Here is a 27,501-nt window from a genome sequence, read left to right as displayed (position 1 = left end):
TATGTTTTCAGATTTATGTGCAATTACATGTGCAGTAATAAACAAAAACGTTTTTTGGTTTGTTAATTGATATAATAAGTGGCATAGAATAATAATAGTTCAGAAACCATGCACGCGAACTGAATCAAACTGAACCCAGTCGGGTTAGTCAAACTACTCATAAATTAGTAGTTTTACATTTTGGCCATTAGTTATTTTGTAGACGTCGCTTAGTATGCAACTTGCCGATTTAAATTCAATTACGCTGTGCTGTGTTGTTTGTAAGTGTCAAAATACTGCTGGGATTAAAAGGAAATGAGGTGGGATCACATGTGTAAGAAGCAAATTCACAAATTATAATTTTTAACAATTAAATTATTTTACCGTCTGCCAGATTCTTAAATAAAACAAGCCGGAAATTTTGTTAGTATTGCCAGGGTTGTCGAATTTTTTTACCCGGCTTTCCATTAATAAGCCTTAGTAAATATAGTATTAAATGATATTAATGAAGTAATAAGACAACAGACGCACCAAACTCCGGTGACAACTGTCATCAAGCGGAGGCAATACGGTTGGCTTGGCCATGTGCTGCGGATGCCTCCTGAGAGCCTTAACCACGCTTACCTACTTCACAAGGCATTAGGTTCTCAACGTCCTGGACGTCCACTGCTGACTTTTCGTCGGCAGTTCATGTCAGAACTACGGGACGCGAACCTGGCTTGGGGGGATGCACAGGAGCTGGCAGCCGACAGAGATGCTTGGAGGATCTTTGTGGACACCATATGCTCCAACTAGGGAGCGGACATGGAATAAATAAAATAAAATAATGTACTTAATGACTATATTGTTATTTAATATTTTTTTTTTACATTTATTAAAAAATACCTGTTTTTTTTTATAGTCCAGTCAGTGAACTATTTTTTGTGATAAAATATAACATAACACAAAATTATCCTACATTTGTGTTCTATATTGTTTGTGGTCTGGCAACATTACTCGGCCACTTCACGCATACGGGATTACACATAGGGCCCCCCCTACGTGAAATCCCGCCCCCTCCCGGACATATGGCAGACTTTTGGCCACAGTACGATGTATGCAAACTTGGTTCTACGCGCCTTCTGGTATATCATAATTCTATGGGCAGTGGTAAGCCAATGGACATTATGAAAAAACGTAATCATGTTTAATATTATAACAACATTTGAATGAAACATACTGTTTTTTATCAGGTTGCTTCATGTGCCTTTGCAGAAAAGGATTCCCAAACAGATGACCCTGTTGAATCGGAAAATGAAAGACGAGAGAGACAGAGTGTTTTTAAAAGTCTTTTATCGGGTCACAATAGTTGTGGTATTAATTTTCAAGCATATTGTGTCTAATTAATTTCAGTAATCCATGACCATTATTAAAAGTAGGATTGTTAATAATGCAATCAATGTCAAAAATGAGCTTTTGAGACAGATTTTACTGATGAGACATTTAAATTAATCTTTGAAACCTCGATTTTGTCTTTTTTAAAAAATGTATTACTATTTCATAAATTATTATGTATATGCACTCTTTCTTACTTTATTTCTTTCAGTCATGAGGTTATTTAATACCGGGGTGAAAGCACTAGAGGATTTAAATGTTTTTAAAAACATAACATCGACCTTTCTCTACATATCTAAAAATCCACTCGTTGCACTTCCTGTGTGTGCTTTTCTATTACTGGTTGGAATACCTCTTTTTGTATTGGTAATATTCGCATTCGTCACATCTTCAGTAACCTTTATGGGCTTCCTTATTTTAGAAGGTGAGTAAATGATTTCTATAACTCAAAAAATGTTGATAATTTTATGCAGAAACGAAATATATTTTTATTTTATTGGGACTGACTGACTTAAGAGCTGACTGTAATTTTTTTGAAACTACAACCTTTTGTCACCAAGTCGAGTGCTTTAAAGATATATAAAAGTGCTTCCTTCGCATACCCGAAACCGTTTTGAAGTCCGTGGCTCACTCATCGGTTTCACTCATTTGTATAAGTAAAAGTAAATATAACTTTTATGAAAAAGCAATGTTTTTTTATCAAGAAACAAATTTCCAATTTCATATACTGCGATTTCAATTGAATTTAACTCTACTTCTTTCAGTATGAGTTTAACAAATTATTTGAAAGGGCTTTGTCAGATATTGTCATTCGTCCTTGTGACCATATTGCAAACACGAATGATAGCAAAAATTGTATATACTTGTATCACAATAGCCTATGTCCATTACAGTAATTTTACTAATTTAATAACATCAGATAAGATTATTATCATCTTTATTGTTTAATTTCTTAACTCCGACGCCCTTCATATAAGCCACCAAAAGGTAAATCCCACAATCATGGACGTATGAAAATATATGAGAGTGCTCTCACCGTAGTGACACGACTGCCACCCAGCCTGTACATTGCTGTGGGAGTGTACTCACTGGGTGATTTTTTGACACTCAGCCGGAGTTTATGTTATTTAACTCAGTGCTACTGCTAGCATTTCTTCTACTGGGAAGCTTTTGCGAAATGGATCTTGAAATGTAATTAAAGGACCCACTCACCCCCATAGCAGGTCATCAAACCTGTTTATTAACATACGAAAATATAGATATTGTCCATAGACCAGTCTACATTTATGACAAAAGTCTACATTTATGTACCCTTCAAAATGATTCATTTTAAAGGTTAAAAAAAACTCTTATTACTATATTCTTCAATGAATTATTTTCAGTAATTTATTATTGTGTGTTAAATAGAAAATTCCTTGAGAAAAATGTTATTAATAAATTTGTAAATAATTGTAAAATTTAAATACATGCAAATAAACATCGGCTTATGTAAATATAGTAATTAATCATTTTAGGTACAATTCTTGGTTCAGGAGTGGTGATTCTAGGAGGGATTCTGTTGATCATATTTGGGACATTAATGATGATAGCCATTATAGTATCTATCTTTATATTTGGATTACAAACAGCCAACATTATGAAAAGAAAATAACAAAAAATAATCATTGATCCTTTCAGAAGACGTGTATCACATTCTTACTTAAAAACTTCAAAGCCCAATGATCATTATCATTTAAGTAAAAACTCTTGAAAAAAAATACTTGTTTTGATTATATGCAGATAATGCCTCTCACAGGAGTGTGTATGAAAAAAGGGAATTTATATGTGTAAAGATACACTCAAAAGCAAAAAAAAATCATAAAAGCAATGTGTTAAAAATAATAAAGTATGCATAATTAAGAAAAAAACACATGCATAATATCTTGCTTATTACTCTTACTGATTTTTAATTATGTTCACAACTATTAATTCCCAATAAACTTTTAAAATTAAAACAACATTATTATTTAATATTTGTGTAGTACCTTTCCAAAACTATTTTTCAATTGATTTAAACTTCTACACATTATTTAAATGAATACTTATTCTTTGTCAGAGCAGTATTCTTAAATAAATATTTTTTTTAATGAAATAGTAGCTTCTATATATATCCCAGTGGATATTTAAAATCTTTCCAATAAGGAACTTCAGCCCTACGGGAAATTGGATACAAAAAATGTTTTCTTGTGCTCGGTAAAAATTAAAGCACTAAATTGTAGGCTAAAATTTCTTAAAAATGTATGAAAAAAAAAATAATAAATATTTTTTTAAAAACGCACTGCTTTGGGTGACGTCACTGGTTCACATGAACCATCCAATGATATGAGAGCATTAAAGGATATCCGGTTTGGTCACCGTAAACAAACAATCGAAATAACTATCATAGAACAACCTCAGACGTCACATGCGAAGTTATTTCAGAAATACAAAACTTTAAAAAATCATAGCGCTGATAATACGATGTATAAAAATAAAAAATTTAGCTTAGTTTAAAATTCTATTAAACAAAAAAATATAACACTGAACTTCCTCATTATTGACCACCTGTAAATTGAACGTTGTTATGTAGGAAGCAGCCAGTCCACAATTTGGAAAAAATTAGATATTTGTATTATCGGGTGCAGTAAGGTCAATTTTATATATTCCGCTAAAAACAAACAGACTGCTTTTACACAAAAACTCTATTAATCACCTTCTGAAAATAGTGTTGATCACAAAAATGACATTTCTTAATTTGCAGAAAACACACGCAGCACTAGAAAAATCTGACGGTACTTTAAAAATCATTTAAACTGGTCAAATACATAATAATATTCTTGTTTGTAATACAAAAAAAAACTAAAGCATTCATTGTTTATCATTTGTCAAAACCAAAAACATTCCGACTGTTGTGAAGATTTGATTAGTCATTCTTTTCACAAAGGTGCTATTATCTCAGAATCACTTTTTTATGGCTGGCTGATTTCTGCATAACTATGTTCAATTATTTGTCAGTTTAGTTTTAGTTTTTTTATTGTTTAATTAAAAACATATTTTCAGATTGAAATCTTCAAACGCTAATGAATAAAAATCTCTCCAAGACGATAATTACCAGTCTTACTACGGCATGCCATGTTTATACATTAATATTGTCCCTTTAAGGTTACTTTATTGTATATATAAAACATATTTGTGATTGGTAGCATTTATTAAGAACTAATCGAGAACTTTATATTGTTGTTACCATTATAAGCATGTTATTGCCTACCTACATGTCAGTACTCCTAAAACAAGATATATCACTGATCATAATACTGAAGTTTTGCTATTATAAAAAACAAATTTAAGACAATAAGAAATAAAAAAAGTAATAGTTTATTCAGTTTTAGAATCTTTAAACATGGAATATTTTTTGAGTAAGTACAATACTTTCAAAATGTATTTTGATTCATAACTAAAAATAATATTTTTTATCATAATCTTAGTGAAAATTTTAATAAAGTCTTAATTAAAGAAAGAAAAAAAACTACACATTTTTCTAAATCCCTAAACATGATACCAAACGCTATTTGAAAGTTTTTTGTTCAGCTAAGAAAGTAATAAATCACTAGCACTGATTGAAATCCAATTCTACAGAACATTTTTTGAAGACATATTTTCTCAATTAATTTTATGCAAAATCACATAATTTTCAACAGATGATTTATGGTGATTTGTCAAATTAAAAGCAGACATTTATTTTATAATATCACAAGAAGTAAACATAATTAACGTTGTACAATAATTGAAAAAAAACGGACGGTATAATACTACATCATTCAAACAATTAAGTAATGTGAATATAAATTTTGTAATAATGACTGTATTTGGGATAAAGGCTTAAATAACCACAGTTATTCTGGAAAGAGCGATTATTATTTTTCATGTGTTTTTTTACCAATTATGTAGGTCTTTTGCACATATTAATTAGCAAAGGTATTTGAACCGAAAACAACTATTGGTATAAACCCATGTCAGAATGTATCTAAGACCTACGCAATTGTTTAATTTAAATCAAAAAACAAATTTGGCCAAAATCGTGGTTTGAAGTCATTGTCCTAAACATAGTCAATAATTAAAATGGATTGAATATAAAAATATTTACACTTTACACCAAAAGAAAGTCATATTTTTTTTTTACAGATTTGATGAAAAACATAATGAAAAATGCCCTGTTGAATAAATGGCGCAGATATATTATAAAGAATCCCATGACTGTAGCTCCGGTTTTCTTTTTTATAATGTTGACATCAATTCCTGTCTTGGTTTATGTATGTTTAACGTTTACCACTCTTATTTTAACATTCATTGGACCGGTAATTATTGAAGGTAAAATAATAATCATAATTCTAAAAACAGCGTTTTCCAACTGCCGGTCCGCAGAAATAGTTGTCGCCTATTTTAAAACAAAAAAAAGCATAATTTGTTATTTCTATACCTGTTGTAATATAATATTAAAAACCAATAAACAAAATACTAAATAAATAAAAGTTTTTATACCTACATTACCGGTCTGCAAAATTTTTCTTCTATTTTGATTGATCCGCAGGCTAAAAAGGTTGGGAAACGCCGCTTTTAAGCATTATAGTGCTGTAGATTCATTGTACTAAAGTTTGCTAATTTGTATTGGTTGACACATTTAACAACCAAGCATCAAGTCCCTGGATGTTTGACAGTAAATATTTATTTAGAAATTGTTTTTTCAGTACAATTATTTACCCATGTAACTGTCATTTAATGTGAAGTGGTACTGGTGTTTCATTGACACATTTCATATTTAAATGTAACAATTACCTAAATGCAATAAGTCTTTTTTGATTGAAATATTTAAGCGTGAATTTTATATTTTCAGGTTTATTCTTGGCAGTAGGAGGTTTAATATTGGGATGTATTTTAATGGTGAATTTATCAATTATTTCATTTATAATATTTGTAGCATATATCCTTAAAATTATTTTCGAAAAAATTGCCAGAGTTTTTTTTGTAAAGTAAAAGAAAATTTATTTATATGTGAACAAAGAATATTTGAAATTCATATTGTGTAGTTTTGATAATTTTATTATAAGGGAATTAATTAATGACGAAAAAATTCAGAAAAAAGACAAATTATTTATTGAAAAATATTCAGTAATGATATTTGATATATTATTGTAGGATTATGTACTTGCATTTTTGTTTAAATACACTGTTATGTCAAATGAAAAGGGGATTTATTTATTTAAAAATTCTTTTGAAAATTTTCTTTGTTTTCAATGATCTTTTCTGATTGAGATTGTGACACCAAATCTGTCCAGTCAGAACTACTATTGGCCTCGATACGTTCCCAAAGATATTCTTGAATCTTTTCTTCCGATAGTTCTTTCCTGTCCAAATCAAAGCACTCCAGTACCTTTTTATCTTTGTTTCCGAAATCTAAATTCTGGAGTGAAGGAAATATATTTAACTGTAAGTATTCATAAAATAAAAATTCCCATCCCTATATTTTATTCATTCTTGGTAAATTTCCAGTAAAAATATACTGGCATTCATAAATTTTGTTTGATAATCTACATAATAATATTATGTTGTGTATGAATTATTTATATATAAAAAATATATGCACAAAAAATATTTTTTTATACATTCTTTCTCTACAAAAAAGATTTTTTATAAATTCTTACTGTATAAAAAAACATTATTTTACGGTGTGATTATTTTTTGTATATTCTTTGTCTTTATTTTGCTGCGCAGAAATGCCATCAGAAAAACTGAAACAATAATTTCCTTAAAACAGATAGTAGAAAAGTGATGACATGTAGTAGGAGCCGCAAAATGCTCAATAATATTATGGTTATGACCATCCACTTCTCTTTTTTCATAGGTTACACTTATAAATACTGATTTTAATTTCCAAATCTGTTAATCAGGTATAAAATTTTATTGCAAATTAATGATAACGAATATCAAGTGAACTGAATTAAAAAGGATACATCCCTTGCAAATATTGGGTGGAGCAGAATAATCCCATCGTACTCGAGTAAATTCCTTTCCAATCAGTAACATTTCTCTGAAAAAAAAAATGATTACACTTAAGGGTATTTAAGTAAGAAATATTAATATTTAATTTATAATAAAAACAGCCGAGTTACAACTATTTTAGTATTATTTATTCAATAACCTTTGCTTCAGGAACACTCAATTTCAATGCAAGCAATCTACTATATTTGGGTAGGTAGGAAGAAATTGCCTTAAGGCAATATGCCCGCCCTTATATGTATATATATTGTCTATGTATATAAAGTGTCAAATAAATAAATATATTATGGTAATGCAATAAGTATTCTTATTTTATGTGAGGATTGTGCGTATAGACAATAATAATATGTGGATTAGAGACATTAAAGTCTTGGTTATTTTAAGAATTATTTTTAGAGTAAGAATTAGTTTTAAAAATAAGAAGATACTCGGCCGAAAGCTATTTAAATTGTTTCTTATTTTTGTTTTTTCATTGAGGGAAAATACACAAATTATTCAACAATGTTTAGAGTATGTCCAAATTTTTGTAGACATGCTGAATTTCTTACCTAGGGAGTTATTAAGATCTAAATTTGTTGCAACTGAGAGGGAAAATATTTTTAAGAAGGGAATTTATTTATTTATTAAAAACTCTATACAGAGTTTATAGTGATATGACCAGGAACGACCCACGCCCGTGAACCTGCCTCGACTCGCTAGAAAATCCTACAAAAAAATCTAAAATCGCTAAAAATAGAAAATGGAAATCTAGCCATCAATGACAGGTCATATGCTTAGATTTCCATATTCCCTTCTCAAAAATGTTTTCCCTCTCTGTTGCAACAAATTTATACATAAATTATTTTTCATACAATTTAATAATATGTAGGATGAAATGTTATTTTTCTCAAATTTTTAACACGTTGATGATTTATTAATTTTATGTAAAACCAACAAACCTTGCTTTTTTCATGCGTAAATTATCGCTCTCATTTATTTCGAGACCATTTCGAAGAGAAAGACATGAACTTTCACTTCTAATCACATTTTCTTGTAGAGACTCAAAAGTTTTCTTTAAATCTTCCTGCAACGAAAGTGAGCATAAAATAATCAAATTAAATAACGTTAAAAAAATACAGGAACATTTTACAAATAAAAAGTGTAAATAAACATACATTCACTCTTAATATCCCCGAGAGCTCAACTTTCAACGCAGAATTTTCTTTATTCAATTCTTCTATTTCTTTTAACAAATTTGTGTTTTCCTTTTCGATGTCTCCATGTTTTTCTATAATCAAACAGGTTTAGAATATAATAAATATAAATAAAATTGTTCAACGTGATGAATAATGCAAAATTTGTACCTTGAGAAACAAGTTCCTTCGTTTCTATATCTCTCAACAACGACAAACAATCCTTCTCGAGTGCATTGATATCATTGTCGATTTCTTCCCACTTCATATTGGAAACGTAAATAAATAACTTTTTAAAAATGCGGGTATAATATTGAGACAAAAATCCGAGTTGAATTTAACAACCAACAAAAACCAATTCAAATCTGACAATTGACAACTGACGAACTGACAACTGAAAAAAATACCATAGAAAAGACCCAAAGATCCAAACTAAATGACAGCCGCCAAGGACGCCAGATTAGTGTTGTGCTAACACGTTTGTTAGTTCGGTTTTCGTTCTCAGTTCAGCCTTGGTACCGAGTACCAAGCAACACGTAATAGGTGGCAGATATTGCAATATAATTTTTGAGACAATGTTGTACAACTTTTAAAATTCTTTTTCCATATTCTTAGATATTTATTTAAAAAAGTGTTTTCACAATATAATATTTCATAGTCGCTGGACGCTGAAACGTAAAACTAAGCATCTTACCTTCGTGTAACAAAAACTATCAAGACACGCTGCGATTGGTGTAGCAATGTAGTACCCTATGCACCATTCAGTGCGGAAGGGGAATGATGATGATAATGATGATATATTGTGTAATGTATGTTTTCAACTGCTACAAATTGAGAATTATATGGCTAGAGTAATACTATATTCATTTTGTCAAAAACAGTTGGTTGTGGAGGGAGTAATTGGGCAAAAAAGCGAGGGCTATTATTTATAAATACTTTAAATTCAGTTTTTATTTTGAAGTTGACTTATTTACCTTGAAGACAAATGAAGAAGTATGTCATTGCATTATGCATAACACTGCTTCGGAATATTTAAAAGCACTTTGCATATGTATTCTTCATAACATTATGAAAAATGTTTTACGCTTAGATCATCTGCATTTACAATAAAAGGTAAAGACATATCTGTACCAGAGAACTAAATTTGGTGAACACGCATTTCCAGTCACGGGCCCTATGACATAGACTGCTCTTCGAGCAGAAGTGCGAGAGCAAAGTGATGTTTAGAAAAAATAAATAAACGAAGTTTAAATTTTTCTTAATTACCCCTCAAAAATGTTCCTGTATTGAAATGTTTCTTGCATTGGTTAGGTACCAATCAGATGAAAAATTAGTGCTGGTAGTACCAGATGGGTTGGTATAACTGGTGATCAATGTGATCATTTGACGCAATTTGACGTTTTACTTTGACAGTGCGGACCAGCAGTGTGAGAACCAAAGCTTGAAAATACTCGATATCTATACTTAATACTAAACTTGACAGATGACAGATCCGATACTTACCCACATACGTAAAGCTAACTTGCTAAAGATTTTTTTATATCCTATCTGTCATACTATATGTGTCGTTATTTATTTTTAAATGTGTTCAAATATTTGTATATTTTTTTAAATATACGTTGTGGATTAATTAACTTAAAGTAAATATGCCTAGTTCCCTTTTATTTGCCATTAACAATGAGGGTCGGGTTTATGTCCTTTCAACCGGCGGTTCAATGTGGAGGGAATTTATGTATTTGGGCTTGGAATTCAAACACTTGTCCGCCATTCCACACTTCTTATGGGCTGTAGGAGGTGACAGACAAATATATGTTCACGTTCATGGTTTGGAAATACCCATAAGAGTCAAGGAAGAGGCTTATGAGAATGAAAGGTGGCTACCTGTTGAAGGTTTTAGTGGGCGGTTATTACCGACGGATCGTTACCACTTCTCTACCAAAGATGGATGTCAAGATAGGTCTATCGACCGGATAAGATTGCCCTCTATGGCTTGGCAATGGGAAGGAGATTGGCAACTAGAATTATCTCTGGATGGGCAACCTTTAGATCATGATGGGTGGTCATACGCCGTTGACTTCCCCGCGCAATATGGTCCTACAAAGCAGTGGAAATCTTGCGTGAGAAGAAGGAAATGGGTTCGGTACCGCAGATACAGCGCTCTCAACTCCTGGTGCGCTATAGCTCCTCTCCACAAGGACCCGACTCAAGAACCCTTTATAGATGTGTCTATTGGGGGACATAAAATTCCTAATGCCCCGGCAGGAACATTGTCTGTATGGGCTATTACTGCACACGGGAGAGTAAGATATCTCTAACTATTAATGTACTTATCTATTCAAACTAAATCTAAACCGAACCCACGAAAGTGTTTATTTATATTTATTATTTGTATTTAAGCAAGGTAGTTCTTAATAATTGTATCTATAAACCGATATTACATAAACATGTGTGTATTTGGAAAGACTGTAAAATATCCCTTAATAAAAAATGTAAATCTCATTTTTGAAATCTTCTATTAATGCCTCAAAACATAATACCTAATATAGGTTGATCATTTGTAACAAAGAATGACTGTATTTTTTAAAATTATTTTTAATTTGAATTTACCATTGTAAATCTACATAAATTTTTTGTTCTATTATTATTATTTGATGTATTTTAAAAAATCCTGATTTTGTTTGAAGCTAACTGAATGTTTCTCTTTCCCCGAAAATAATTAAATACTTCAGTATAGTATAAAACGATATGTTTCTAACGCTAATATGTTCATTAACATTAGTTCATTTTTATTTTTTAGGTTATGTTCCGGAGCGGGGCAAGTACGACAGCCCCGGAAGGTTTGCGTTGGACCAATGTGTCGGTTCCTCCCGGATGCGAAGTAAAGCAGGTGTCTGTGGGGCCTACCGGTCTACTGTGGGTGCTCCTGTGGACAGGGCGCGCTTTAGTAAGAAAGGGCATTACCAGAGACTGCCCTATGGGAGAGTCCTGGTTGGAAGTGAAGGCTCCCGAGGACGCCAAACTCAGCATCATATCGGTCGGTTGTGACGCTGTCTGGAGTGTCAGCACGGATGGTCGGGTTTGGTTCAGGAAAGGGATTAATGGAGCTGGTGCTGGAACCAGTGAAACTTTCGCTATAGGCAAAGGATGGCTAGAAATTGGCGGGAATATGGTACACATATCTGTTGCAGCCAACGATCAAGTATTTGGAGTGGGCGCAGCCGACCGATGTGTATATTGGCGTTACGGCGTGAATGTTTCCGAACTGAGTGGTAAAAACTGGAGGCTGGTTCAAGCTCCGCTGCATTTGAGTCGCACCTCTAGCACTGCCAGTCTGATGAAAGGTTCGCCCAGAGGAAGACACAGGAGTCTTAATTCCTTAGTACGTATATTAATTACTAACATTCAAAATCCAACATTACTTATCGATTGTGTCATCATCTATTACTCATTAATTAAAATTTGTCTTTAGAATCGCCCGCTTAGTAGCTCTCATGAAGCTACTGTTCTTCCTGGATCCTGGGAAGAATCTTCACGGTCTGCTCCCGCACCACGTACTCTTCCTCTCAAACCTCCTCAACTTACCGGCTCCACACCCCCAACGTAAGCTTTTATTTTTTAATAACTATCCTTATTTCCGTCTGTCCTCTAAAATAAAAAATATTCCTTTCTATTATTTCCCTAAAATGTAAAAAAATGGATAGAATACCAATAGAGAAATTGTTATAAATATTTTGATAATTATTTTATTCAGATCTGATTCTGATGACACCTGCAGCATAAAATCAAATACCCAAACCACTTCGGATGTAGGAGATTCATCAAGAGTTATAGATCTCACTGGAAAAAGTTATGAAACAACATTAAAAAATCCGAGGGCATGGAGCCCTGTACGTAGTGTAGGTTCTGTCGTAAGTAAAATATTTTTTAACTTGTGAAGGTAGTTATTTCAAACATTTTGAATCATTTTTAATATTATTTTTTATCAAATAATGTCTAGGTTGGAATGGAAGCTCACCCAGAAACTGACAGCAGTGTTTTTGATTCGGACTCTGGAATGTTTGGAGATGACGAGAGTGATCATGCTGCATTGTATTGGGATGAATGTGATGCCGTTTGGACCCTCGTGGAAGCTGGAGGATGTACATTAGATCCAACTCAACTGCCACATTGGTTCGATATATTACATTTATTTACCTTTATGTAAATTTTGAACATAAGATTGAAAATTGGTTACATACCTTTGTAAATATATTAAGTTCTAAAATCCTCCTTAGTCATTACTATAATTAATATGTATTTTTTAAGTATTTGGTCAGATATTTTTCTTTTTAATATGCATATGTATAATGTAAATAATTTGCGTATATTAAATACCCGCAAAATAAATATGTATATCATTCCATGATTAATTTGTTTTAAATTATAGAAAAAAATTCATTCACCATGATTATAACGAACTGGATGGATCTTGAAAGTAAATTAATTTATTGATTTCATAGATATATATTATAATTAAAATAAACATAGATTTAAAAAAATTCAGATCCATTAAAGAATTATTTAAAGAATGGGTTGCCTAAAAATGTTAAAATTAAAGAATGACTCTTAATTTTTTAATGACAACTTTTAATTTTTTATAAACATAACTCCGTGTCCTTCTTTATTTCTGTATTACTTTTATACTTATTTTAAAAAAAGCACTACAATATTTTGGTTTAAAAAAACAGGTTTGCAGACAGCCACAGTGTTCCTCAAGCAGAACTCACTCAAACATGGCGCCTCCAAATTCTAGAAGACTTAAAGAGTCGTTTACAGGATAGTGAAATGGACTTTTCAACATATGAAAAGGCAGTCGATACAAAGAGTTGGGTTAGAAGCGGTGAGGCAAGATGCTTTGGTCGAAACGCTAGCACAGCTGAAGATTGTGTTTTGTCACTCGAGTGCCACTCAGGATCTAATGGTGGAACTCTAACTATTCTGAATCCAGATGGTGCCACTACTAAGGTATTACATTTTATATAAGGCAGATTTAACAACAAAGATATTGATTATGAATTTTCTTCATGTCTCCTAATTTATCTGTAAATCTTATTAATAAAAAATTGTTAAATCTTGTGCTTGTTTACAATGATTTGGATAAACCAAAAATGTTTTTTAAGTATTATATTAATTGACCTTATATTGTCTTGGTGTGTTTTTCTTCAAAAATGTGTTTTTGTTGGTTATGGGAGCATTTTCAAACAGCTAATTCATCAAATAAATCGAAAGTATTATTTTCTGACTGCTGTTTTTTTCTTATATTAAAAAAAATGTTTATTTATTCAACAGCTTTAACAAAATATAAACATTAATCGTAAAAACAAAATACAAAACGCTTGTGCATATCAACAAAATGTATAAAAAATATAAATGTGCAGGATTTAGGTTGCTGAGGGTTGAAGCACTTACCCCAGTTAGAGATTAACAGAAGACACAAGGTTACTGTTCAATGCGTATTTATTACATGGCAAATAAATAATTAATTGAATTATGTAGTGCGGGTGTTACGGCGATGAAGAGTTGGACTGGCTGCACTTGGACTCATGCTAGAACTGGTTTGGAGTCGTGCAGCAAATCGCTTGACTTGCTTGGGCTGACTGTTTGGGCTGACTGGGCTGGGTCTCTTTGTAGGCCACGTTATTTTGTTATTTATGTCTCCGCGGTAGGAACATTGTTAATATACTGCTGAACGTTGCTCTTGTATCTTGCAGAATATCATGTCGTGGGTATACTGGCAAAAAACTTTAACTCGAAAATATGCGGATTTGACTTAATGATGCAATTTTGTAAAGTTTTTAACACTCTACAAACTGGCAAATTACACTAAGTCATATCAAATTTCATATATCTGTAGTTTAAAAAATAAATTTAAGGTTAAATCATATACCCGGTATTTTATTCAGGCTAAAAGCTTTAAATAACTTAATATAAAATTAAGAAATGGAAAAATTAAAACCATGTTCTTAAATAAGCACTTTATATCTTACTATATTTAAATAAGATATAAAAGAGTAAAATTGGAACACAACTTAAATGCTGTTTTGAGAAATCAAGGATTTGAGAGTTAAAGCTTTTTGCCAGTATACCCACGATGTATTGTACTAAATATTTTATTATTTTTTATTTTATTACTCATATTACATATTACAAAAAAAATCATAATAACGTATCCCTAACTCTATAAGGTCAAGAGCCCTGTGTTGAGTTGGGATACAACATAATGGAAATTGGACATAATGACTCGCTTTATCGGTCGTCGATCTATATTTCAGGTGAAATTATTGCACGTGTATGTCATTGATCAATGGACTATGAACCCCACTAATGTATCAAAACAGTGTCGAAAATAAAAATAACAAAAAAAAAATATATTTAAACCCATAATTTAGCATGCATAACAAAATAACGAAGATAAAAAAATAGTTTTGTAGTTACAGAGGCAATTATTATAATGTAAAACATAGTAATGAAGTAATAACTTATATTTACAAATTAATAACTTATATATAAATATAAGTTATTACATCATTACAATGGGATTCCATCAAGAATTGTCAATAAATAATTTAAATGAAATAAAGTAAAACAGTGTTGATAATTTATATAACATACTTTATAATAAACTTAACAGCTAATAATAACTTATTAACTATGTGTAGTCTGTAACTGTCTCTGGCACTGATTTTACTATACATAACAATTAATAATGGCAGTTTATTATAAAGTACGTTAACATGAATTATTATTAACACTATGTTTTACTTTTTTTTCACTCTATTTTATCAGCAATAAAACTTAATGTGTCTCCAGTAATCTTGATAAATATTTATGTATTTATTACAATTATATCACAATTTATAAAATGCTTAATTATGCATCTATTTTTTTTTCCAGCACACCCTTATTCTTAGCGAAATAACTTGTGTAGTAAGTTGTTCTGAAGCGGGATGCCCCCGGATAGCAATATATGCCCCCAGGAGATTCAGCAGTCCCCTTAAACTGCAATTCGCCTCTGACACAGATCAAGAAGAATGGTTGTCTGTTTTGGTAGACGGTATGTTGATCAAACATTTTATGCAAATGATAACTTTTTTCTTTTGATATTGACAACAATAGTGCCCCACCGAACAATGAAAGGGTTTGAAGATTTTTATGTATTTAGTTTTGAATTAAATAAAAATTTCAAATAAATATAATTTATAAAAATAATGTAGGCCCTCAGTAAACAAATTGTAAACAGTAAACAAATTGTGGCTCAACATTTCTTAGTAATTTTATAGATAAATACGTATTGCAATTTAATATTTACCTAAATAAATCAGGCATGCATAATATGAAAACAAAAATAGTTTGGCCTTAATCTTGCAATATTTTTGTTTTGTTTTGGAAAAAATGTATGTATTTGCATTCTTACTATTTACCCAAATATTTAAATTTTGGAGGCCATTTTCAACAATTTGTACTCATTAGAAAATGGGAATCAAGCTGTGGTTAATGGGAACTTGGGACCATATAAACTGGTTCATAATTTCATGAAATCCCTTTGAAATAATTGACTTCACTATAAAAGCTAAAAATAGCTATTTAAATAACTGTTTTTATTTGTGATAAGGGTGTTAAAGTTATCTCTCCCTTTTTAAAAGTGATTTTGTTTTTGTTAGTTACTTGCCAAGTGCATGGATTAAATGGACGTCCCAGTACAGACGCATTGTGGGGAACTACAGCAGCTGGCGATATTCTCGTTTGGGATCCACAGTCATGTCGTATTGACCGACAAGATAATGGACTTTACATACAGGTGTCAATATTTCTCCTTAAACATAATTATTCTTAAATGTATGTATGAATTATCACAACTAAAACCTCAAATAATTTTAATTCACTCTTAGTTAAGATTGAATGACAACAAGTTAACATAAAATAAAAATGTATGTGATTAAAGTTTTTACTTTTTCTGTAATTTAAAGTAGCATTTATCATGCATCAAAATAAAATTTGAAATAATTTTCCTGACAATATTTAATTTTACAGGAGATTGATGTTTTCGGAAAAGATACATCATCCGATGGATTTTCAACTCCATTGCAAAATAGTTTTCCTGCCGGAACAGAACTCGAAATTTCTGGCTGTATTCATGATAATGTAGAAAGAATTACATTAAATCTTCAGGGACACGTTCACATAAAACAGAAACACAAAACTCAGAAAGAAATCAGAGATGTGGCTTTGCACTTCAATCCAAGGTATTTTTAATACTGCCGTGGATAACAGCAGTTAGGTAATGTATTATGGCGCACATTGAACCACATTTTCATTGTTTTTTAGATTTCCTGAAGGAATTGTGGTTCGCAATACAATGCGCGACGGGGACTGGGGAGCTGAAGAGAGACACGGAAGCCTTAATATAGTTCCTGGGCATGATTTTCACATAAAGGTTTTCTTTTGAGATTATTGGACTTGATAATCATAATGTAATAAATGTAATATAATATTACAATAACATTATGAATTCAGGTGTTATACATCATATTCATCCTTCCTATGGAACAAGTATATTGTTTTTTTCAATTTAGATTTATGTTTAGTTTATTGTAAACAGGGCAGTTCTCAAATTTCAGATTGTATCTACAGAAAAGGGTTACAATATATGGACTAATGGATCTCATTTCACATTTTACGAGCATCGAATCGAACCTGAGAGTGTTGCAAGCTTTCACATTAGCGGATCTTTACGCCTTTTCCGCATTGTGTACAAATCGAAAAATGTAATTATTTTCAAAATATTTAAGTTACTTTCAAAATATTTATTATTCATAATGGATTAATCTTATGCAATTTTTTTTCAGGTTATTGTAGGTACAGATGAAATGGTATGGCGTTCAATGGGAGGTCACTTGCGGAGGGTAGAAACGTGTAGTAATGGAGTTGTTTGGGGGATTTCATATGAACATACACCTTGGGTTTATTCTGGCGGTTGGGGAGGTCCTATTCTGAAAGGTAAATAATAAAATAAATCATACAATATTATATATATCGAGCGCTTTTGACCACTGTACTATAATTCATTTTGATTCTAATTTTAATTAATTTATTCATTCAAAATTACACTCGTTTAAATATAAGTGAATTTATTCAAGCTTTTTTGGCTGTGCCCGTGTCAAGCCATAATAATTAACAATAAAAAATACATTGTAAAATTAATTCGATTCAAATATAATGACATGTGATGCGATATTATAATAATCCAGAAAAAAAGGTATAAGTTATAAATAATAAAATTCCAAAGAATACAATTTAAAAAAGATAATCAGACATGATTATTAAAATGTAAATTATACAAATTTAGATTAATACATTATCAAATATACAAAATATCAGTAACATTAAAATCAACAAAATAAAAGTAAAATATTAAATACAGTATTATTGAAAAAAAGACTAAATAATAGTACCATTGAAATCAATAAAAAAATAATATATATATATATATTTATATATAAAAACATAATTGAAATGATAATTAAGATATGGTTTCTATAAACTCACTCTACACTGTATTAAGAAATAGGAGTAATAAATATTATTAATAAAATAATTACTACCCTTTAACTTGTCTGAGTACCAATTCATCCAAAAAAGGAGTTTCCTCAGTAGTGTATGGGGGTACATCTACAACTCTATTTGTTAAATATAATCATAGAGCATTAAAAATTACTTTCAAAAAAATATTTCTAGTTGTTTGCAATTATCTGATGACGCTTAAACATTAGTTTATGTGTTACTAACAGTAAATTATTACAAACAATATTTTTGTGATATAATGGTAATTTTCTTGCCTAAAAAATATGTTGTTTTGACCACTAGTAAGTTTAAAGTTCACTATGAGATTTCTGAAAAGTTTACCAGCAATGACGTATACCGTATTTTTCGGACCATGAGTGCATTTTTAACTCTGAAAATTCAACCAAAAATTGGGGTGCGTCGTATGGTCCGATGCGTCTTATCGTCCGCAAAATATGGTAATTAAATAGACGCGTAATAGATGGTATTTTAATTTACGGGTCTCCTTGCATTCATTGTCTTCCTTGATTTGATGCTACAAAGAATAATGTCACTGTGTGCGGTGAGAAAATGCTTAAATTACATTGTAATGGTAAAAAACAGAAGACATGTATTGTTTCATTAATTATATTATTAGTTATATACATAAATAATTACGATGATAGCTGCCAGCTAGTGTCATATTACACAGAAATAACTATGAACTAAGAAAATATGTATACATACCTCTTTCTCACATGAATTGCATGATTGTGTATCATGATTTGATCTCTTTTCATAAAATTATTTTGAGGGCAACGCAATATTTGCTATATCTAAGATGAACCTAGTGTACGAATAACGTGTCTATTTATTGTACATCAGTGTTTACCAAAGAGGTTTTATATTATAAACTTGAACAAATCTATTTTAAGAATATTTTCTTTTTTATAAATTTAATACTGGCTAGGGCTTTCTAATTTCCCCAGGCTTTGTAAGTAAAAAAATTATTTCCGAAATAAAAACAGAGTTTTTCAAATTGTAGGCTTGGATAAAGGAAAAGAGGGAATAAACCAAATGACCGACACACAAAACTACTTTGTGTATGAAAATCAACGATGGAATCCTTTAACCGGTTACACAGGTTCGGGATTACCTACAGACAGATATATGTGGAGTGACTCTACTGGAAAACAAAAAAGGACCCGAGAATTGACTAAACTAATCAATCGGCATTGGCATTGGGTACTTCTCTTAAATTTTTTACTTATGATAATTGATTAATACCTACAAAATAACCTAAAATTAATAGTAAATCAAAATGAAAATAGGTCATTGTCATTCCTGACCACAAAAGAGTTATACTCTTGTATTTGGTGAGGAACTTTACGTTAACAGTATATAAAATACATCATCGTTGCGCCGGCAATATCTGTTAACTGATTTTTCTTTCCTTACGAGCATTTTTAATTTCTCGTTAAGATTATACAATTTTGATTTAACAAAATATATGATTTCTGCGATATATCTGATATTCTGATACATTTTCTGCGCTTGGGGTTATGGTAATGGACCCATTTTTTGTCCTGTCACGACTCTTCCACCGCTACAGCAGTCTTCGACATGAAAATCACCATTCTTGAAGCCTTGAAACCACTCACGACACGTTCTTTCACTAATAGCGGCCTCACCATAAGTATTTGAGAGCTTTTCGTGAGCCTCGGCCGCAGATTTCTTCATATTGAAGATAAAAACTAAAACCTCCCTCCAAATGACTAGAATTTGGGTTGTAAACTGACCTTTTCAATCGAGAATAACTTTATGATGCAAACATCAATCGACTAATGTTTCTATGATGTTATGTTGACAGATGCCCAAGTTTATTGCATGACGTGTATGATCTATTTATTTCAACCACTACTTGCAGCTAAAGCCATCTACAGGAAAACGGCAGAAGCAAAGTTTTACACCTACATATTTTTATTAATTTTTTTTATTTTGCTTTCATTGTAATCATATAATGCTGTTCGCACCCGATGGTGCATAGGGCTTTACAATGGAATACCAATCGCAGCATATCTCTTTTTGATTTGGTCTCATGTTTCAAGTATCAGTTCAGAAAGGAAATATTTTTTGCAAATTTATAGTTGATTTTGGAACAGGCTGTATATCACGGCATATAGGTACGTTAAAACTAATAAGAAAAACACACATGACTGATGTCTGATGTCTTCCTTGTCTTCAGCATGGTACACGGATCTGCCTTTCTCTCTGGATTTTTTCTCTTTCACATCAACACTGACCTTAGAACAGCTTCTCTGTCTTCCTTGTTATAAGTTGTACTTGTACTCTTTCTTATACAGTCAAACAGATTAATTGTATTAATTGATTAATATTGGCATCACTTTCATTCATTAAATAATTCTTCTCATGCATGGATTTATATTCTTTGTATTAAAATCCTGCATGAATATGCACATTTTAATTTTCAAATCTGGTGCGAAAATGTCCATTTGAGAATTACAAAAATTACAGCTTCATCATTTAATAAGAGAGATATATAGAGTTTAAGTCCCATATTACTAGTGTTGTAGATAAATCTAGTAAGATGCTTGGATTTGTACTTCAAAACTCTAGATATTTCAATAATACTACTGCAATTGGCACATTGTATAATACACTAGCCCGCAACAGATACTACTAGAATACTGTTCCATCATTTGGGACCCTTATGAATCGAATCACATCCTTGAAATAGAGATGGTTCAAATGCGATTTTAGCGATACTTATATTTTAAAAAATTAACTATTATCCATCATTGATTCTAGCAGGGATGCTGAATTACAACACCATTGAATCTTGTCGTCAATTTTTTCTTGGGAAACATTTCTGTAAGCTGATTTTGTATAATATAATATAATCCAAATAAACTGAAAGAGATCAGTTTGTATATTCCCAATAATTATTCTTTTGCGAGATTTCATGCACCATTTTACGCACCCAGAAGCCGTACGAATGCAAGTCAGAATTCACCCATTGATTGGGCAATTTGCTTACTGAATACCTTCTGCGGATAATATGGACCTATTTTCCTTTACATATCAGCAGTTTAGCAGCTATCTGCTTTCTATTCACTAACTTCTACCTTGTATTTACAGTCATCATTACATAATGAGTTAAACAACCCATGAAGTAATGCAGACTACAATCGTCAAATAAATAAATATATCAAATCTAGTATCCCACCTAGCTTATGTTACATCATAGCCACGCAAGAGCTAAAGGAAGGTAGATATAAATTCAAAATGTAAGTACTGGGTAACAATTTTTTGTTGAAACAGTTTAATAGGTTTAAAAGATAAGCATTTTTCAATATGTATTCATCTCTCGGGAACGGTAGCTTGTATTTTTACGTATCTATACGGATTAGTTTGGAAACGAATATTCATAAAACAAAGATTGTGAATCCAACAGAGAGAGACATTTTCATCAACAATAATATAATCGAAGTGGTTGATGAATACATATATGTAGGACACAAAGTCAAACTTGGTAAAGATAACCAGACAGCGAAGTTACCAAGAAGAATAGGGCTAAGTTGGGCTGGTTTCGGCAAACTAAAATATATTTAAAAAATTAAAGAAGTCCCTATATGCTTAAAAAGACAGGTATATGAATCAAGCATATTGCCGGTGACAACATATGGACTAGAAACCATGTCTGTAACACAAAAAAGTAGCCAGAAATTAAAATGCACGCAACGATCCATGGAAAGATAGATTCTCGATGTATGTCTAAGAGACAGAGTAAGAAATGAAGAAATAAGGCGTCAAACCGGAGTCGTGGATATCATGGATCGTGCAGCGAAATTGAAATGGCAGTGTGCAGGACACTTGGCGAGGCAAAATGATGGCAGGTGGACACCCAGAATAATAAAGTGGAGACCATTAGCAAACAAAAGAAGTGTTTGAAGGCCAAAGAAAAGATGGGTCGGCGACATTGCCTCTATTGCCGGTAAAACGTGGATGATGAAAGCGGGCGATAGTGGGAATGGAGACGTTTGAAAGAGGCCTTAATCCAGCAGTGGAGAGAATAAGGCTGAAGAAGAAGAAGAATGGAATTAAAGTTTGCATTTTTAAAGGTAGTTCCAGGCTGGAATAAATTTTCAGTCAACCAATTCAAAAACCATTTGGATGCTTTTTTGACGGAAGAAGAACTTGGACAAAAAGCAGTACACGAGATATAGGTGCATCAGCAAAGGCTGCCTGCATGTAACGAATAATAATAATCATAACAATCAATTCAGATAATTTATATACATTTTTCACATTCACATTTTTTTTTTTGCACCACAACAGGCCAGGAGGCCTAATTACAGTGGTGAATTACATCACAGAGCACCCAGGCTTGAGAAAAATCACATTTTAATTTTTGTGTTCTCACCGGGAATCGAACCCGGAACCTTCCGTGAGTGAGTCAAGCGTCTTGACCACTACACCACGGAGGCCGCCATACGCCTTCTTCTTTATCACATCTGCTTCTAAGAGGGACATGTGGACATCACAAGATGTCTCCAGGATATCCTAACGCCAGCCAGCACTCATGCCTCGCTCTCACGTATCAATGCCTCTTTGTTTTTTTTAATTATTCATTTTGTGTCCCACTTATTATGTACAAGGCTTATATATACTTCAAAAAGCATCTTCCTCATACATGCTCAACTATTATCTGGGGATCTGGTGGGAAAGTTGTCTGTGGTCTTGTTAAGGAACTTTTCCGCATTTGCACAGAAGACTCATTCTGGAGAAGCCAGACTATTGACAGACATTAACAGACCTTCAGTTCCACTTCGGCAGTGATTGGCATTTTGTGTTCTGTTTATTTCAAAAACTGCCATTACTCTCTTAGCAATGTATGACACTCGTGATAAGTACTCATGACTTTTTACAGTCCTTAAGTTCATTGATATGATAAACATTAATGTAATATTATATTTCAATTTTAGGTTTCTGATTGGATTGTTGATTTCCACACTCCAGGAGGAGTGGATCGTGATGGTTGGCAATATGCAACCGACTTTCCTTCAGCGTACCATGGTAGAAAATTGTTTACAGACTGCGTGAGGAGAAGACGTTGGTTTCGGAGAGCCCAACTTAACACTGCTGGCCCTTGGCAAGAATTGGGAAACACTAAGATATTGGACGTATCTCTATGGGTTAGTTTTATGTCATCACAAAACGGTGTCTTTATGTAAAAGCTAAATATGTACATTATCATTTAATTATTCAATATTTTTTTCACGTGCAAAAAGAAAATTAGCCTTAAAATATTATTTGACTACCTGATTCTTTTGTTTAACATTTTCATGTAAAAATAATTAATAATATCCATGAATTTTCAATTTCCTTTATTAATCTTTTTATTATTTTTAGTCTCCTGATAATGCAAAACAAGGTCCTATTTCTGTGTGGGCAATAGCTTCTTCTGGAGATGCACTCTTTCGTATTGGGGTCATCAGAGATTGTCCAGCGGTAATTATTGATAGAACTTTATATTTTACATAAAATTTCATCATTTACAATGTTGTAAAATCCGCATGTTTATTCATCATTTTTTTTAATGTCATAATGTATACCTATCCTATGTATTATGTAGGGAACTTCTTGGGAGCACGTTACTTGCACGCAGGCTCTTGCTGGTATTAGTGTAGGTGTTGCTGGTGTTTGGGCTGTTGGAAGAAAAGGAGAGGCCTACTGGAGAATGGGCATTACACCGGATAATCCAATAGGTAAATTCTGATTTTTTTTCTATGCTTTCTCTCATGGATCCTATGAGGTGAAAACATTTTTTCCCTTTTACATCAACAAATAACGTCAGATCCAAGCGAAAGTTGCACATTAGTAAAGAGCAATGAAATTAAATGTTTTTTTTTTCAAACATGTAGCTTTAAATTGTAATTGATATTAATAAATGACTATGTACTTAAAATAAATGTAAAAAGTTAGTATAGGTTTTGATGATTATTAAGAAGTAATCTCGAAACCGGTCGATGTGTAATTTGAAAATAAATGTGGTTTATACAAATGTATTAACAAAAAGTGTGTTTGCATGGTTTGAATCAACTATGGAGATCTTTGGAAGTACATTCCATAAATTTACTTTGGTTTGTTAGATGCATTAAAAAAATTTATTTATACAATCAATAGATGCCATTTTTTTTTTAATTGGCGACATTATTCATGAATTAGTGATATTTTATTGTTCTTCATGGTAAAATAACTCTTGTGAAAATGACACATTGAATTGAATTTTAGATTTCACTTTTACATTATCCATGTTATTTTGAAGGTACTCTTTGGCATGTTGTGGAGGCGACTGTTGGAATGGGAAGCTTAAAGCAGCTTTCTGTTGGGGAACACATCTGGGCGGTGGATAGTCACGGTAGGATCATTGTACGCAAGGATGTCACAGAGGCTATGCCTGAAGGCTCACATTGGCTCATATTAGGAAACGAATCCCCAGGTTTGACAATCCCCTTTACTCAATAATTATCTTTTTATGTTAACAAGCACTTCTGTCCTCATTCAAGCGAAAGAAAAAATGTGGGGGAATGGGAGAAGATTATTTATTCAGTAATAAATAAACTAGGTTACAATATTCTGGAAAGGATTAAACTGGAAGAATTTGGCATTGGTTACACTGCTTTAATTTTTTTTTACTCCATACATTTTTACTCAAAACGTTGATCTATATATATTAAGAAGCAATAACTTTATGATTTTCTATTATCATGTGATTGTATTTTAATTTATGTATTTTTTCTTTGTTTTAAGAATTCTTTATTTAAAACACAGTGTAATAAATGTACTTGCTACAGCTGCTAGTGCTGCTATTGTATATAATAATAACTTGCTATTTTTGAAAAAAAAATAAAATTTAATGGCGTGTCACCTTAAAGGTGTTTTGCCAGTTTCATGTTAAATATTTTAAAAATAATATAAACTTATGAAGGTGAGGTAAGGAGGACACCACAGACAAATTCGATTGATTTTGATTAATTTCAATTTTAGTTTGAGTATAGGAAGTTTAGGAGAGTAAAGAAGGGTTAAATGTTAATAGGAAGGTGGGAGTGTTTGGATATTTCAGGAAGGAAGGAAGATAATCCATTATTTATCGGGCAGAAGAGGATTATGTGGTTGAGATCCTTCTCACCTAAAAGGCACTCCCACATTGGGGATATCATAATATCATCTTGAATAAGGAAAAGTTATCTTTTCAAATCGATCAGCATTATTTTAGTGATTTCAAACAAGTTGATAAATCTAAATTTAGTTCAACAGAGAGGAAAAACATTTTTGAGAAGGAAAAATGGAAGTCTGGGCATTTAAAAGGGTTGTATTCAAACAGAGATTGACAACTATTTTAAGAAAGGAATATGGAAGTCTAGGCATTTTGAAATATGTCGGGATATGATACAATGTTCCTGATTTAATATTATTTTATTACAGTATGAATATTAAATGATATGCAATTAGGATAACTGACATTATATTTATTTTTCACTTAATTTACAATGGTAAGAATAATTTACAATTTAGAGGTTAAACATCACATATTAGAAGATCGGAGGCTGTCAATGTGGAAAATAGAATAGCCTCATTTGTGCTCTGTTGTCGGTCTTGTGTATGTTGCGATGTTCAAGCATGGCATAAATAAATACCAGTCTTGATAAACTCCCTAGATGGTTAAAATGTAGGAGTTGTCTACATTTAGATATATTAAAAATATTATTGATTTTAAACAATGTAGATCGGAGGCTGTCAATGTGGAAAATAGAATAGCCTCTTTTGTGCTCTGTTGTCGGTCTTGTGTATTTTGCGATGTTCAGGCATGGCATAAATAAATATTAGTCTTGATAAACTCCCTAGATGGTTAAAATGTAGGACTTGTCTACATTTAGACATATTTAAAATATTATTGTTTTTAAACAATGTCCGATATGAATGAAAGGCGTCGTGGCTCAGTTGATTAAACGGCCAACTATGAAACTGGCGTCGCGGGTTCGATTCCCGCCAATTGCAAGAAAAAAAAAATCAGCAAATATTTTTTTCTAAAATTGGTCTGGTTGTTGTGGTGTATAATTCATAGCTTTCTTCCATATTCTTCCTTTCCCACCTGCTGACAAGGCTTAGCTGGTTATTCCTTTTAAAAAATTAAATTATTTACGATAAAAATGATTTAATAAAAAGTATACAATTTCTTACTAAATATTATATTAACAGATGGAACTGGCGGTTTCCGTCACGTGACGGCGGGTAGAAACGAAGTTTGGGGAGTGAGCAGCGGTGGGACACTCTGTCGCCGCGCAGGAATATCTGATACGGCCACCACTGGCTCTGGCTGGCAGAAGGGTATTACAGCCGCCTGGCTCCACATCTCAGCTAGAGGATCCAACAGCTATTCATAATTACTTAAAAATATACAAAGGAAGTGAGGATGTCAAATACTGACTTATTTTTAATAAATCTATAGTTCTTTCAACCTTGGATCGGCAATAATAAATTGCTAATGTAAATGGGTGACTTATAGTGCTATGCTTGTAAAAATCTTACCTCATATTTATCTTCATTAAATCTTACACATATTTCATTTGAGGTTTATTTATGTATTTATTTCAAATTAATTTAAATAAATAATTGCATATAATACAGCAACAATCCTAAAAAAAGCATGAAATATATTAGGTATATACCTACCTGTTTACATAAGCACTTTACCATGTATTTCAGTACCAAAGTGATCAAAATAGCTGATTTACACTTAGTTATTTTGATTGAAATGTAAATCTATTTAGCATATTTGCCAGCATAATTACTAAATTACTAATTAATTACTTCTTAACATTGAAAAAACATTATTTTCCTTACCTAATGGTGTACAGGGCACTGCATTTGTACACTGATTGTAGTGTAATATTGTTCATGTGTTACATAAACACAAGGTGATCACCAGCCTTGCGCTTTAGATATTGAGGATTACGAAATATTGCAAAGAAAAAATACTTTTTAAATAAAATTGTTGGAAATAAAACCCTTTATGTAACAAAAATTCTCACTGAAATTTCATTTAAAAATAGAGTAGCTTTAATTTTATTAAAAATACAATGTATATGACTGATTTATTGGCATCTGTACCTTATTTTTTAATTAGTCAGATTTGGTCAGAATCAAATAAAGACACCTTTTTGCAATTCGTTTGCTACCTTGCTCAGTTTAGTGATCTGCCCATAGCGGGAAATTTATTTTATAAGCGTGTATTATTGGC

General features: G+C 31.7%; 2 protein-coding genes and 1 long non-coding RNA gene across 4 annotated transcripts; 2 read left to right on the top strand and 1 right to left on the bottom strand.

Annotated features, from left to right (window-relative positions):
* The first annotated feature begins 793 nt into the window (after positions 1-793).
* On the top strand, positions 794-4,774 carry LOC148276202 (uncharacterized). Of its 2 annotated transcripts, none has more exons than XR_015823831.1 (4): positions 794-1,128; positions 1,212-1,332; positions 1,565-1,777; positions 4,432-4,774. It is a non-coding gene; the product is annotated as an uncharacterized LOC148276202 (long non-coding RNA). The 2 variants fall into 2 exon arrangements; XR_015823830.1 differs by lacking the exon at positions 4,432-4,774 and adding an exon at positions 2,868-3,028.
* A 1,725-nt stretch (positions 4,775-6,499) lies between these two features.
* On the bottom strand, positions 6,500-9,036 carry LOC148276201 (uncharacterized). The gene is made up of 5 exons (XM_088234566.1): positions 8,769-9,036; positions 8,580-8,692; positions 8,364-8,488; positions 7,380-7,456; positions 6,500-6,822 (listed from the first exon to the last, which is right to left on the bottom strand). The coding sequence occupies exons 1-5, from the start codon at positions 8,863-8,865 to the stop codon at positions 6,629-6,631; spliced, it is 606 nt and encodes a 201-aa protein (XP_088090692.1). The 5' UTR covers positions 8,866-9,036; the 3' UTR covers positions 6,500-6,628.
* A 946-nt stretch (positions 9,037-9,982) lies between these two features.
* On the top strand, positions 9,983-27,267 carry Pex23 (tectonin beta-propeller repeat-containing peroxin 23). Its single transcript, XM_088234573.1, has 18 exons — positions 9,983-10,897; positions 11,395-11,976; positions 12,067-12,197; positions 12,349-12,505; positions 12,595-12,767; positions 13,325-13,601; positions 15,531-15,690; positions 16,298-16,434; positions 16,668-16,879; positions 16,962-17,070; positions 17,255-17,401; positions 17,483-17,633; positions 19,222-19,421; positions 23,183-23,392; positions 23,610-23,708; positions 23,833-23,965; positions 24,526-24,699; positions 26,460-27,267. Exons 1-18 carry the CDS (start codon positions 10,244-10,246, stop codon positions 26,642-26,644), a joined length of 3,891 nt encoding a protein of 1,296 aa, XP_088090699.1. The 5' UTR covers positions 9,983-10,243; the 3' UTR covers positions 26,645-27,267.
* The last annotated feature ends 234 nt before the right edge of the window (positions 27,268-27,501 follow it).

This window comes from Micrasema longulum, unplaced genomic scaffold, assembly GCF_059751315.1.
Source record: "Micrasema longulum isolate JH-2025_06_02 unplaced genomic scaffold, ASM5975131v1 h1tg001259l, whole genome shotgun sequence".
In the NCBI taxonomy this organism is placed as follows: Eukaryota; Metazoa; Arthropoda; class Insecta; order Trichoptera; family Brachycentridae; genus Micrasema; species Micrasema longulum.
This window is presented reverse-complemented; position numbering and strand designations above follow the sequence as displayed.